This window comes from Malus domestica, chromosome 01 (assembly GCF_042453785.1).
Source record: "Malus domestica chromosome 01, GDT2T_hap1".
NCBI lineage: Eukaryota > Viridiplantae > Streptophyta > Magnoliopsida > Rosales > Rosaceae > Malus > Malus domestica.
Genome location: NC_091661.1, coordinates 16,419,317 through 16,431,553, shown reverse-complemented (window position 1 = coordinate 16,431,553; position 12,237 = coordinate 16,419,317). Strand labels below are relative to the sequence as shown.

Here is a 12,237-nt window from a genome sequence, read left to right as displayed (position 1 = left end):
AGAGGACTTTTAGTTTTCAATACACACACACACACACACACACACACTTGGTATTTTTCCCAGAAAACTTAATTAAATGGTTTGATATTTTGAAATGCCATGTTAAGTGCTCTCTATGTTTAATTGTGCATTAGTATGGTTATATATATTGTTGCTTGATGCTGCGGACACTCAGGTAAGCTTCAGGTGAGTATATTGATGATAGTGATGGTAGTAAGTATAATAGTGCTGAGATATATTTCGATCTTATTATCCTGCACCTCGGTGTTAGTACTCCGCCCGAGGAAGGGCATAGCCTTCACGTGATCGTTCACCTCCTGCACCACATGCTCACCTTGGATCCAAGGCAGGTGCCAGCCTATCGTACAGACCACTTTAGGTGGTTCCGACTCGTAGATGACTTGCGATACTTCGCACAGCCTTCATGTGACCGTAGCATTTGAGCGTATTTATTTACACCCAGCCTGTCATACATACCATTTTAGGTGGTTCCGACTTGTGTGCGGAGAACTAGTTGATAAGTTCTAGATCCAGCCGTACATGTCATATTAGGTGACTCTGACTGACGTACCATCTCATATTGATTTTTTTCACCTGACTTACTTAATTCCTTGCTGAGATATTTGACATGGCATGATTATGGATTTGCTATCTTAAACATGGTTTTGAGATATATTTATATGCATGATATTCTTCTGGGAATTATATAGGTTTTACGGCGAGGGGTTATTTACTTTTGATAATGAACGGTTTTGAAAAACTTTGTTTTTGCCCACTCACACCTTCTGTTTTTTGCCCCTCCAGGTTCTAGTTAGGAGTGCTTGTTGGTGGCTTACGAGGAATTCAAGGCAGCTTTGACAGATTATCACAAATGTAGGACCACCCTTGGTATTGTATAATTAGTATTCGTCCTGTTGGACTGCACGTAGGCTACTTATGCTCTGATTATGTGTAATTATACCTAAACACCATATTTGCACTTAGGTTTCCTTAGTGTAAATTAGTTAGCTTGGTTTTTATTCATTCACCTTTCTTTACATCCTTATCATTTCCACACTGTGCACATAGCTACGTCACCCTCACGTGACGGCCAACATGCCTCGATTTCGGATTTGTAGCCAATCCCGTTCGTGTTACAATTTTTTCTCACAAAACATTGGTTGGGCTGCAAGTCCAATTTAATTGTAAGTAACTCATCCTGTCTTGCCCACCAAACGGGGCCTTAAAGTGCATTTCCCATATTTAACTCAATTTGTTAATCATTTAAATTTTGTTCGATATTAGTTTATGTTGCTTAATGTTATTGATATGGTTTATTATATCGCATGGTCTACATAGAGAATTAGTGTGGATATATCCACGTTAAAGTTAGACAATCGCTAATCTTGAAATTTAAGTTGTCAGAAAATAAGCAATAACGCATATCAAGTTTACATTTTTTCATAATACATATATATAGAGATGGGTACATAGAGAAATATATAGGTGCATTCTTGCTCAGCAATTTTTTTTTTTGAACAAACGATATTTATCTATGCTAAGAGAGTGCGGAAGTAGGCTAAGCCTCACAATAAGCTATCAATAATGTTGTTCAAATTCAACTTTGGCGAGAATCGAATCTAAGACCTCTCATTTACAAAGAAACAAAGAAACATAATATGAAAGTTTAATCGGCTAACCCAAGAGTTAAAACATTAGTGAATAAACCGACAATGTATATGAACTTATGAAGCCTTAAACGCGCGTGTGCACACATTATGCAGAAATCTTCAAGGCTTCAACGTACATTAACTTTACAGGAAAGGTCTCCAGCCTGCATTGTCCTACATGTATTGGTTTGTGCCATCAGTAGTCCTGTGTAGATATTTTCTCCTTGTTGCATGGGCCACCGTCGGGCATGGATAGTGGTGAGGTGAGAGAGATGAGCATCACACATGCACAGTCGCCCTCTACGCGGCCGGGGACCAAACCCATTTCCTGTGAGGTCACCTTTGTACTTGGTCTTTTAATACATCTCACGCGCTGGCCCCAAAGATTGGTGATGCATATGATATAATGTACCAGTTGAGACTTTTCAGATTGGATGAGTTTCACGTCAAAATCATAACTAAATCGATTATACAGTGTTAAATTTTTGATTCGGTTTGATTTTGACTAAGGTTTTTAAGAAAACCAAACCGAACCAAACTAAATTAATGTTGAACGGTTTTGTTCTAGTGGATTAGGTCTAAACTCAATTATTTCTTCAGTTTCATTTTTTCAGCATTTTAGAGGAATTACAACAATTAAAATATGACGAAATTGTAGCAATGGTCCCTCAACTTTAATCCAATTAGAGTAATAGTGCCTCAACTAAAAATTCATATCTAGTATTCCCTTAACTCATTAAAACGTGTAGTTATGATCATTTTTGTCAACTTTGTTAGAATTTTCGTCAAAATATCACGTGCCACACACATGAGGTTGTATCAAGGGGCAAACATGGAAAACCAAATGAAAAAATTGTAGCAATGGTCCCTCAACTTTAACCTAGTTGGAGCAATTGTCCCTCTACTTTAACCCAATTGTAGCAATAATCCTTCCAACATGAGTTATTTTGATGGAATTCTGACGGAGTTGATGAAAAGGACTATAGATGCACGTTTTGATGAGTTAAAGGACCGATGATTATGAATTTTTAGTTGAGGAACCATTGCTCAAATTAGGTTAAAATTGATGAACCATTGCTACAATTTTCTCTTAAAATATCATTATTTGTTGCCTATATTTTCATTTTTAGTACACCAAATTCATGGTACATGTCATTAAAATTCAAAATTTATGGGCAATTTGATAACAATTTTGTTTTCATTTTTAGTTTTTAATTTTTTTAATTGATAATTGAAAACTTGTTTGATAACTAAAATATAAATACTGAAAACAAAGGTTATCAAAACGCCTCTTAGTAATAAATATAGTTACAACTCAAAAATCAACAACTTCAATATTTCATCAATCATCAGATTCAACATCCTTACCTAGTTATTAGCCAATAAGAAATTACTTGTGTAAAGTAATACATATAAATAATAATAAGAAATTGATTTTCAAACACCATTTTTCGTCACGCCTATCTTTATTTATGGTTATTAAACTAAAACAATGAGAATGATTAAACCAAGATGTATAAAATCATTTTTATACTATTGTTAGTGGTCGGTTTAGATTAGTTTTTACTTTTCACAAATGAATTCATTACGATTCTACATAATTTTAAACCATAACTTTTTTTTTTTGGTTAAAACAAAACCAAAATAAACACAATTTACTCAAAAACTAAGTTGCGTGTAACATTTTCATGTATAGAAAATTTTATGTGCCACCGTCATTTATCACTAACTTGCGCGTTGGATAGACTTCCTCACAAACCCAACCTCAAAGAGTTCATACATATCCAAAATTAAAGAAAATCCCAGGAAAATAATAAATAAAAAATCGGTATTATCCAAAGAAAAAGTGCTTTTTCTGTAAGTTTTTGTTTGCTTCTCAAACTCTATCCCATGAATGGTCCAACAAGGGAAAGGAAGCAAAAGCAAAGCAAAGGACCCACTTCCACTTGTGCCACACACAGAGTAGTGCTTTTGAACAGAGAAAGATAAACGGCTTTTCTCAGAGGAAGAGGGAGAGGAGGAGAGAGAGAGTGAACTACATCCTAGAGAAATGCATTCAGATAAGGACTTGTGCTAGACCCAGTAGTAAATACCCCTCTCTCTATCTCACTCACCAAATGACCTCCTTCCTGCATTTCCCAAAAAACAGTTCGATCTTTAATGCCCCTTCAAAAATCTCTCTCTCTCTCTCTCTATCTCTTTCTCCCCTACACAATTCAAACTTCTTCAACAAAATCTGACCTCTCAACCTCTTTGAAAAAAATGCCACTTTGACTCTCTCTCTCTCTCCGTGTCTTTTTGACTTGGGTTATCTTTTCATTTGCATTCTCCACTTTGAGGTGCCAAAACAAAAACTGGGTTTGTGCTTAAACACTGGCATTGACTCAAAGTTGTGGCCTTTTTAAAATATAAGTTTCTGAAGAGTGGTTTTTGGAATTATTGGAGTTTGAAAGATTAGAGCTTAGGATTGGATGCATATGGTTATGGGGTTGCCTTTGAAGATGCTTGGTGTCTAAGGCTTTATAATGAGTTGGTGACAGTGGACCTGTTTCCTTCCAGTCTCTCTTGCTCTTTCCCTTAAGCATGAAGCCTTTTTGTTGTTTCCCTTGGTTTGGTAAGCTGTAAAAGTAGCTTCCATCTTTGTCTTTTCTCAAACTTAATTATTATTTGCCTTTGAATTCTGAACTTTCTTTTCTCTCTTGCTTTCTTGGTTGCTATAAGTTTTGTGGCTTTTGCTCTAATTTTAGTTACAATTTTATATAAATATCATAGCTTTTGTTTTGTTTACGAAATTCTAGGAAGTTGGTTTTCTTCTTCTTTTGTTATGGTTTTTAAATTCCAAATCTAGTTTAGATGCTTCATCTGTGAAATTCGATACCAATTTATTGGTTTTGTTATGCTCAAATCCTGAAAAGATGTTAAATGTTGCATTTTTTGTAACCAATGTATATCTTGTAGTAATTCAGTGTTAATATTCGGCATTCAAATTTTCGATACCTTGAAGAAACATTGTCTAGTATGTGCAAATTGGGTTCACATTCTGCTGAATTTTGTGTTTCTGTAGAGCTTGTCCTAGAACTGAATAGTGAGTATTAGAGCAGGAGGGGGCATTTTGCATTGAGTTGCAAAGTTGGGGCTTCAAAATTGCCTTTGAAAGATAACCGAAATAAATGCATGGATCGTAGGGACCCTATGGCATTGTCGGGGTCAGCCTCTTACTTTACATCTAGAGGAATAACTGGGTCCGGAACACTGTCTGGATTACATGGATCGCCAGGCATTCATCCCTTATCTAATCCAAATATAGCATTTCAATCTAATATTGGAGGAACTAACATTGGGTCAACATTGCCGGTAGAGCCTTCTTCAGCTATTTCATACCATGGTGTCAATGTGGGTGCACCAACTGTGGCACCACCAGGCGAATCTTTGAAAAGGAAAAGAGGAAGGCCTCGAAAATATGGACCTGATGGGACTGTTTCATTGGCATTGTCTCCTGCAGCATCTGCTAATCCTGGTACGGTATCATCAAGCCCAAAACGAGGTAGAGGGCGGCCACCAGGGTCTGGGAAGAAGCAACAATTAGCATCTCTTGGTAAAATTTATTTTCTGTATTGCCATATCTTGTTGAAGAAATTATTTATTTTATGTTGTTGATTCGTTTAAGTGAAAAGAAACCTCAGAAAAGTTTGCTGAGTTAGAGTAGCCTAAATATTGTAATGCATCTTTTTACATTGTCACATAATCTGCTTTTAAAAGTTCACAATCTATGACTATCTGGGATTAGTTGCGTTCTGAAATCCTTGCCTATAACTCAAATGCTTGTATGATTGTATCAGAAGTAAATATACTGACATTCCCACCACTTTCATGTAAACTGTCTCAAAACTATTGCAACATATGGCAGACATGATGATTCTAACGGCAAAACAGAATTTTGGTAATTTTTGATGCATTTGGTACATACGCAAGGGCATTAAAATGTGGAATTATACCGGCTGATTTTAAACATAAATGTAGCAAAGCAGCCACATTTTTAATAAGTTGATTCGTATTACATAGATGGTTTAAATATATGCTTCTTGCCCTGCATTGAAACTTTTTGTTATGAGAATGATGTTGCAAATGGTTGATTGTTTTGCTAGGCGGATTGCTGTCTGGTTCGGCTGGGATAGGTTTTACTCCACATATTATCAGCATTGCAGTGGGAGAAGTATGCCCTAATATCTCACCAAACATATATATATTTATTCACATATGCATGAATCTTCAATTCTTTTTCCATTAAGAGTACGGTTAGCAAGATATGGTGTCATGGATTCTGATTAGGTCTGCAACCGAATTGAGTGGTCCTGAATCCCGAGCTTGATGAGGCCTGATTCATGAGTCATGTGTTGGCTTAATTATGTAGACATAATACCTCTAGATTATTACGTATAAGTAATTGTGTAGATGGATAGTATTTACCCAAATTAGCCATACTTGTGAGTCTGCCTGAGTTTGGTAGGTTCAGAGTAGCCATTTTTATGTGGTTGGCTTCAATATAGCCTATGACAAGCAAAGTTTCAAAAGAGTTCTGAACTACCAAAGTACTATGACGATCATTACTTGTACGAAATTAATTCTAAATCTGATGGGAAAAAGGGATAAAAATTAAGGTTCATCATTTTCGCTGGTGTGATTGTTATTTTTTTATTACTACTATCAATTGAATTCTTGCATTACTCAAATGAGAGAAGTTCCTTTAGGCCTTGAATCCTTTTTATCTTTTCTTGCAGGACGTTGCAACAAAAATAATGGCGTTTTCACAGCAAGGGCCAAGAGCTGTGTGCATCTTGTCAGCTAATGGTGCCGTCTCTACTGTGACACTTCGTCAGCCCTCAACTTCTGGGGGTACAGTCACATATGAGGTATGAACACTTTGTGATATGCCAATTCTTGCAAAGTTATGAGCTGTCTAGTAGATGAGTAATAAGACTTTTGATCTTTCTGAAGGTTCTAGAATCACTAAGGTTTAAATGTTCTTGTATATTTGGAGTGAGTAATGTTTGTAGCTATGAGGAATGAGGATATGCCTGAAAACTGAGCCCAGTTAGTATCATCGACTTCGGAGCCATCTCATGAATGGTTGGTTGATGCTTGGCGTTTATCCGAGGCAAATGCGAAGGCCATTCGTATATATGTTAGCCATCGTAAAATTCAGCTTAGAAAATATAGGTTGCAGAAAAAATCAACGTGTGTTGTGTTTGTGGTAATTTTTGTCCAGAAATTCTACACACAGACTTTTGTGTGCTTGTATGCATACCATACACAGCGTGACACACATTTTATGTATGTTGCTCTACATATTATCCTTCTGTTTTCTTTTTAGTTAAAATGTTTGACTGTTCTTTCTTCTTTGAAACTTCTTTTTTCTTTTTTACTGATAATAATAAACAGTTTTTTTTCTTGTGGATTGCGACTTCTTTAGGGACGGTTTGAGATTATATGTCTCTCAGGTTCTTACTTGCTCAATGAAATTGGTAGCTCCCGAAACAGAAGTGGCGGTCTGAGCGTCTCCCTTGCTAGTCCTGATGGTCGTGTCATTGGTGGTGGAGTAGGAGGGATGCTTATTGCAGCAACCCCTGTTCAGGTAGTAACTTGTTCATTGCTTTTGCTTTCGGTTCTTGTGTTTGCTCAGTAAATCTTTTTCATCCCTATCAATTGGTAGTTAATATTGTCAACGGGAAAAGAATTTTATGGGGTTAGTGCTGTTTTCTTTACAAGTATTGTTACTATGACATGACCGTAAATGGTCTTCAGATAGAGTAGTGACTTCACCAGAACAGGAACATGCCAGCATAATTTTTAGCTATTACTACTGCCACAAAAAACATCACGTTGGTCGTCTGAACAATAGGAGTAGACATAAATAGACGAGAAAATGTCTTATAAGAGTTACCATTTTTCTTCCTTCGCCTCCTTTGTTAAATTTGAGGCTGAAACACATGGTGAATGATTCCAGGTGATATTAGGTAGCTTCACATGGGGTGGTTTGAAGACAAAGAACAAGAAAAAGGAAGCTGTAGAAGGTGTCACAGACTTGGAACATGAGACGGTTGACAATTCAGTTGCACTAAACAGCATTCAACCAGATCAAAGTCTTAGCCAAAGTGCTTCATTGGCCGCGTGGCAGGCATCACAGCCACTGGATATGCATAACAGTCATGTTGACATTGATTTGATGCGAGGGTAACTATTTCGTTTACATGTTCATTGTGTGTAAATTTCAGTTTCATTGCTAGTTACATTTATTTTTCTTTGAAGCATCGATGACGGAAAACAGAAGCCAGATGATTGTGGGCTTCGATGATTCTAACTTCATTTATCCATGATAGACATTGGGAATGTACTATATTTATTTAGTTTAATCAAAATTTAGTTTGAAATTGAGCATTCATCCCATTCGTAGTTTCGATTATTTCAATTCACTTTCATCTGTAGGTATAGTAACTTTTATTCTTTGACGATATAAAAACAAGATTCAGATCGAAGTTTCTTTCCTGCATTGGCATACGTGCTTGTAAATTAGGATCACACATTCTTGATCAACAGAGTGTTTATGCTTCATGTAGTGAAGGAACGTTTACATTGATCTACGTTGATCTTCTCATTTCCGTAACTAAAGTTTACTTTTCTGATTCAATCAGGATGAACAATGATTAAATTTCTTGAGTTTGACATGTTACGTTGATAGACCTTTTCTTCTGTGTTGTTTTTCATTCCCTCTATTCACCTTTCTACCTTTTCATGTGTTTTCTAAAATTTTGGCCACCGACGGAGAAAAGATGAAACCACTTTTTCCCAACATTGGTTATGCTTTTTGCCGATCTAAGAAAACAGACAGGAACAGGTTGAAAAACAGAAACACGTGCACCACAGACATAAGACAGAACAGAAGAAATAGATAAGAACAAATGAACCTAGGTAGACAGCTACAAAAAGTAACTAAGCATCGGAGTCTCGGACCATGTGATATCTAAGCCACCCTATTGTTTCTGAGCAACGCCCAATGCTTTCCAAACAACCTTTGAGGCGTCAACAATGTTGTTAGCACACGGTGGTTGGTAGTCATGATCGAAGTCAGATATCCCGCAGTCGGGTCACACTCATCCACAACCATGGCCACCACACTGCGCTGGTTACCGCTAATGGTGATGTTGTGAAGGCACCTTCCTCCATTGTTCGACCATCCAGTTGGCAATGCCGCAACCGTTTGTTGTCGTTTACTTGTGCTCGTGTGGGAAGCGTTTGATTTATCAAAGCATTTGAGGGTTGTATATCTATATATACAAGTCCATGTTTCGTACTTTCCCGTAAACAAGATAAGGTAGTACACGATTTGGTATGTTCACAAAACCAGAAGTCATTGCTATATATTGACGTCTATAATATACATAACATTTTACACAACACATTACACACAGATAGACATAATGCAACAAGCTAGCTAGCTAGACACATCAAACTAATTTAACTAAGCATCGGACCATGTAATATCTAATCCTCCCCAGTTGTCCTTGGGTACACCCAAGGCTTTCCAGACAGCTTTTGAGGCGTCAACGATGTTGTTTGGACAAGGAGGTTGGTAGTCATGATCTGCATCACATTCCTCAGTAGAGTCACACTCATCCACCACCATAGCCACCACACTGCGCCCGTTACCACTAATGGTGATGTTACGGCACCTTCCTCCATGGTTGTACCATCCAGTCGACAATGCAACAACTGGTGTGTTATCATTGTGGTACTTGTTGTCACATTCTGATGAACCGCCTCCATCACCATTTTTCTCGAAACTGTTAAGAGTGAGGTAGGCCTTGGTTCTGCCGGACAGTGGTGGTGAACATGTGTAGGTTGTGTACATTTTTCCGGCCTTACAGCAATCAGAGTCATTCTCCTGGTTGCATTAATGTCCAGGAGGGGCCTTCCTTCCTCTAATTCTGCCGCTTGGACGACATTGTTGAGCTTCAGTGAGCAAGCAAATTGCTGAAAGGAGAACGACTAGTAGAACAATGGACCCTTTTGAGAGAATCGCTAACTTCATTTTCTTTCTGTTTCTCTCTCTCTCTAGAGTTGTTGTGTGGGATATGGTTGATGCATAACAGCGTTTGAGGGTAGCATATATAGCAATTCCCTATTACCAAAATAACAATCAAACTTCAACATATGATTTGCTACGCTGTTATGTATTAGACTCCAAAAACGTAACGGAATCATTTTAAGCATCAAAATCTTAATTAATTAGAGCTAAAACAAATCTTTGAACCCATTTACTGCTATGACTATAATAGTGTTTAATTGTTTGGACTATTCTTCACATAATGATGACTGTTAATATGGTTCCGAACAATATTGTAATAAGAGTTGATATTGTCTGGTAGTGATTGTCACACTCCCACATTTTCTTTTCTGCAATCCTTGTTTTAGTCACTTGACTCTCTTTGATTTATTCAATCCAAAGATTAGAAGGAACAAAAAAAAAAAAAAAGGGAGGAGTACACTGAGAAAAGGGGAACGCAAGATCACTTCACGTATTTACGAAGAGAAATGAAAATTACAATCTTAGTTGTTTGTTCAGGTTTGCCATTGTTCAGAGGATGAAGCTCCAGTTTTTTGCAAGGCTTCATGAACTGTCAAACATAATTTGCTGAAAACCTCACTTTTCATGGCGTGAAACCTCACTTTTATTTTAGGACATAAAGCCAAGTTATTCGTGTACAATCATCTAGGGGTGGGCATGGGTCGGGTTGGGCCTAAATTTGGAGGAACGGGACCGGATCCATTTTAAATTGCAACGGGGCGGGCCGGGTTGGATAATGAAAATTTTAAATTTGGAACCGGACCTAACTTAGCCCGTTTGAAACGGGCCGATTCGGATCGGGTCCACGGGTCCAATAACATATATATTTTTTCTTATAAGGCCATGCAAGGTCCCTTCCCCATCAATGTGTGATTCATTCTCAACACGTCATCTCACGTGTGGTGAATTTCAAGCCTTCCATGTGAACAACACAATGGGGTGTCGTGGAGCATGTGTGGCCATTTGGCTTGACACGTGAGGCAATCTACTCTGATATCATGAAGAAATGAGTTTCCACCATAAAAACCAATTGGCAATATGGGGAGTACCCCAACCTCTTATAAGTTCTTCTAAGGTATCTCCCTTCACCAATGTGAAACTCTTTTACCATCACATTCTCACATTTTTTAACCTCTTGTAATAAGAAGGCAAGTATGCCTTGACATGAAAGAAAGAAAAACCAAAAAGAACAGCTGCTTGAAGGTATGATATAAGACCTAGATAACGAACTAAAACAAAACAGAAGTCGAGTGATATGTATATGATTATTTAATATTACTTTATAATTTACAATAGACAAAGTATAAGAAAAACAGTTTAAATATATTGACTTCTTGAATAGTATAGTACTTGTAACATATTATAGAACACAATCCACAACAGCCATACACGCAATGCAACAAGCAAGACGGAAATTAATTAATGTAACTAAGCTTCGGACCAAGTGATATCCAGGCCGCCCCATTGGTCTTCAGGCACACCCAAGGCCTTCCAAACAGCTTTTGAGGCATCAACAATGTTGTTAGGACAAGGAGGTTGGTAATCATGATCTGCATCACATCCTTCAGTGGAGTCACATTCATCCACCACCATGGCCAACACGCTACGTCCGTTACCATTAATTCTGATTTGTTTATGGCACCTATCTCCGTTGCTATACCATCCAGTGGACAGTGCCACAACTGGTGTGTTGTCATTGTGGTATTGATTGTCACATTCTGATGGACCGCCACCATCTCCACCTTTCTCGAAACTGTTAATGGTGAGGGTGGCCTTGGTGCTTCCAGACAATGGCGGTGAACATGTGTAGGTTGGGTACATTTTGCCCGGCTTACAACAATCAGAATCATTTTCCTGGTTGCATTGTCCAGGCGGAGCCTTCCTTCCTCTGATTTTGCCGCTTGGACGACATTGTTGAGCTTCAGCGACCAAGCATATTGCCGAAAGAAGAATTACTAGTAGGACAATGGACGATTTGGAAATGAAACTCTTCATTTTCTCTGTTTCTCTCTATCTCTCTAGTTGTGCTCTTGTGATGAATATGCTTGGTTTGATGCATAAAAGAAATTGTGGGTGGGTATATATAGGAACTTTCGAACCATATTATCCTTGGATGTTTGCTGAATATTGACAAAATTACATTCTGACACTAAAGAAAGCTAATTAGTTTCTTTACAACTTGGTTTTGCCAGGACGCAACACTTTTCAAATTCAATATAGTATAATATATATATACACACTCCATCAACATAACGGCAACGTAAAAATAATTTTGGAGGAACATACTAAAGTATTCAAAGTTTCCAAATCCTGTTTAATTATGTGCATTTTCTAAAAAATAAAAGTTTTAGGGTTAAATTTCAGAATTCTTTGTTAATCTCACAAGACTCACATGCACTAGGAATACTTTAATTCTTCTTGGAGGAGAATGTAGGAAACAAATCCGAAACAAACCTTTAGTCCACA

The 12,237-nt window shown here is 37.5% G+C and overlaps 2 protein-coding genes and 1 pseudogene across 3 annotated transcripts; 1 reads left to right on the top strand and 2 right to left on the bottom strand.

The window, feature by feature from the left end:
* The first annotated feature begins 3,537 nt into the window (after positions 1–3,537).
* Positions 3,538–8,081, top strand: LOC114821533 (AT-hook motif nuclear-localized protein 9-like). 2 transcript variants are annotated; one of them, XM_029094069.2, is made up of 6 exons: positions 3,538–4,263; positions 4,714–5,244; positions 5,795–5,862; positions 6,428–6,559; positions 7,120–7,281; positions 7,654–8,081. In XM_029094069.2, exons 2-6 carry the CDS (start codon positions 4,824–4,826, stop codon positions 7,882–7,884), a joined length of 1,014 nt encoding a protein of 337 aa, XP_028949902.1. In that variant the 5' UTR covers positions 3,538–4,263; positions 4,714–4,823; the 3' UTR covers positions 7,885–8,081. The 2 variants fall into 2 exon arrangements, with proteins under 2 accessions (XP_028949902.1, XP_028949930.1); XM_029094097.2 differs by having other exon boundaries at positions 3,672–4,263; positions 4,751–5,244.
* Positions 8,082–9,165: 1,084 nt separating this feature from the next.
* LOC114821545 (kiwellin-1-like) lies at positions 9,166–9,735 on the bottom strand (annotated as a pseudogene).
* Positions 9,736–11,075: 1,340 nt separating this feature from the next.
* Positions 11,076–11,811, bottom strand: LOC114821529 (putative ripening-related protein 1). The gene has a single exon (XM_029094040.2). The coding sequence runs from the start codon at positions 11,764–11,766 to the stop codon at positions 11,200–11,202; it is 567 nt and encodes a 188-aa protein (XP_028949873.1). The 5' UTR covers positions 11,767–11,811; the 3' UTR covers positions 11,076–11,199.
* Between the last annotated feature and the right edge of the window lie 426 nt (positions 11,812–12,237).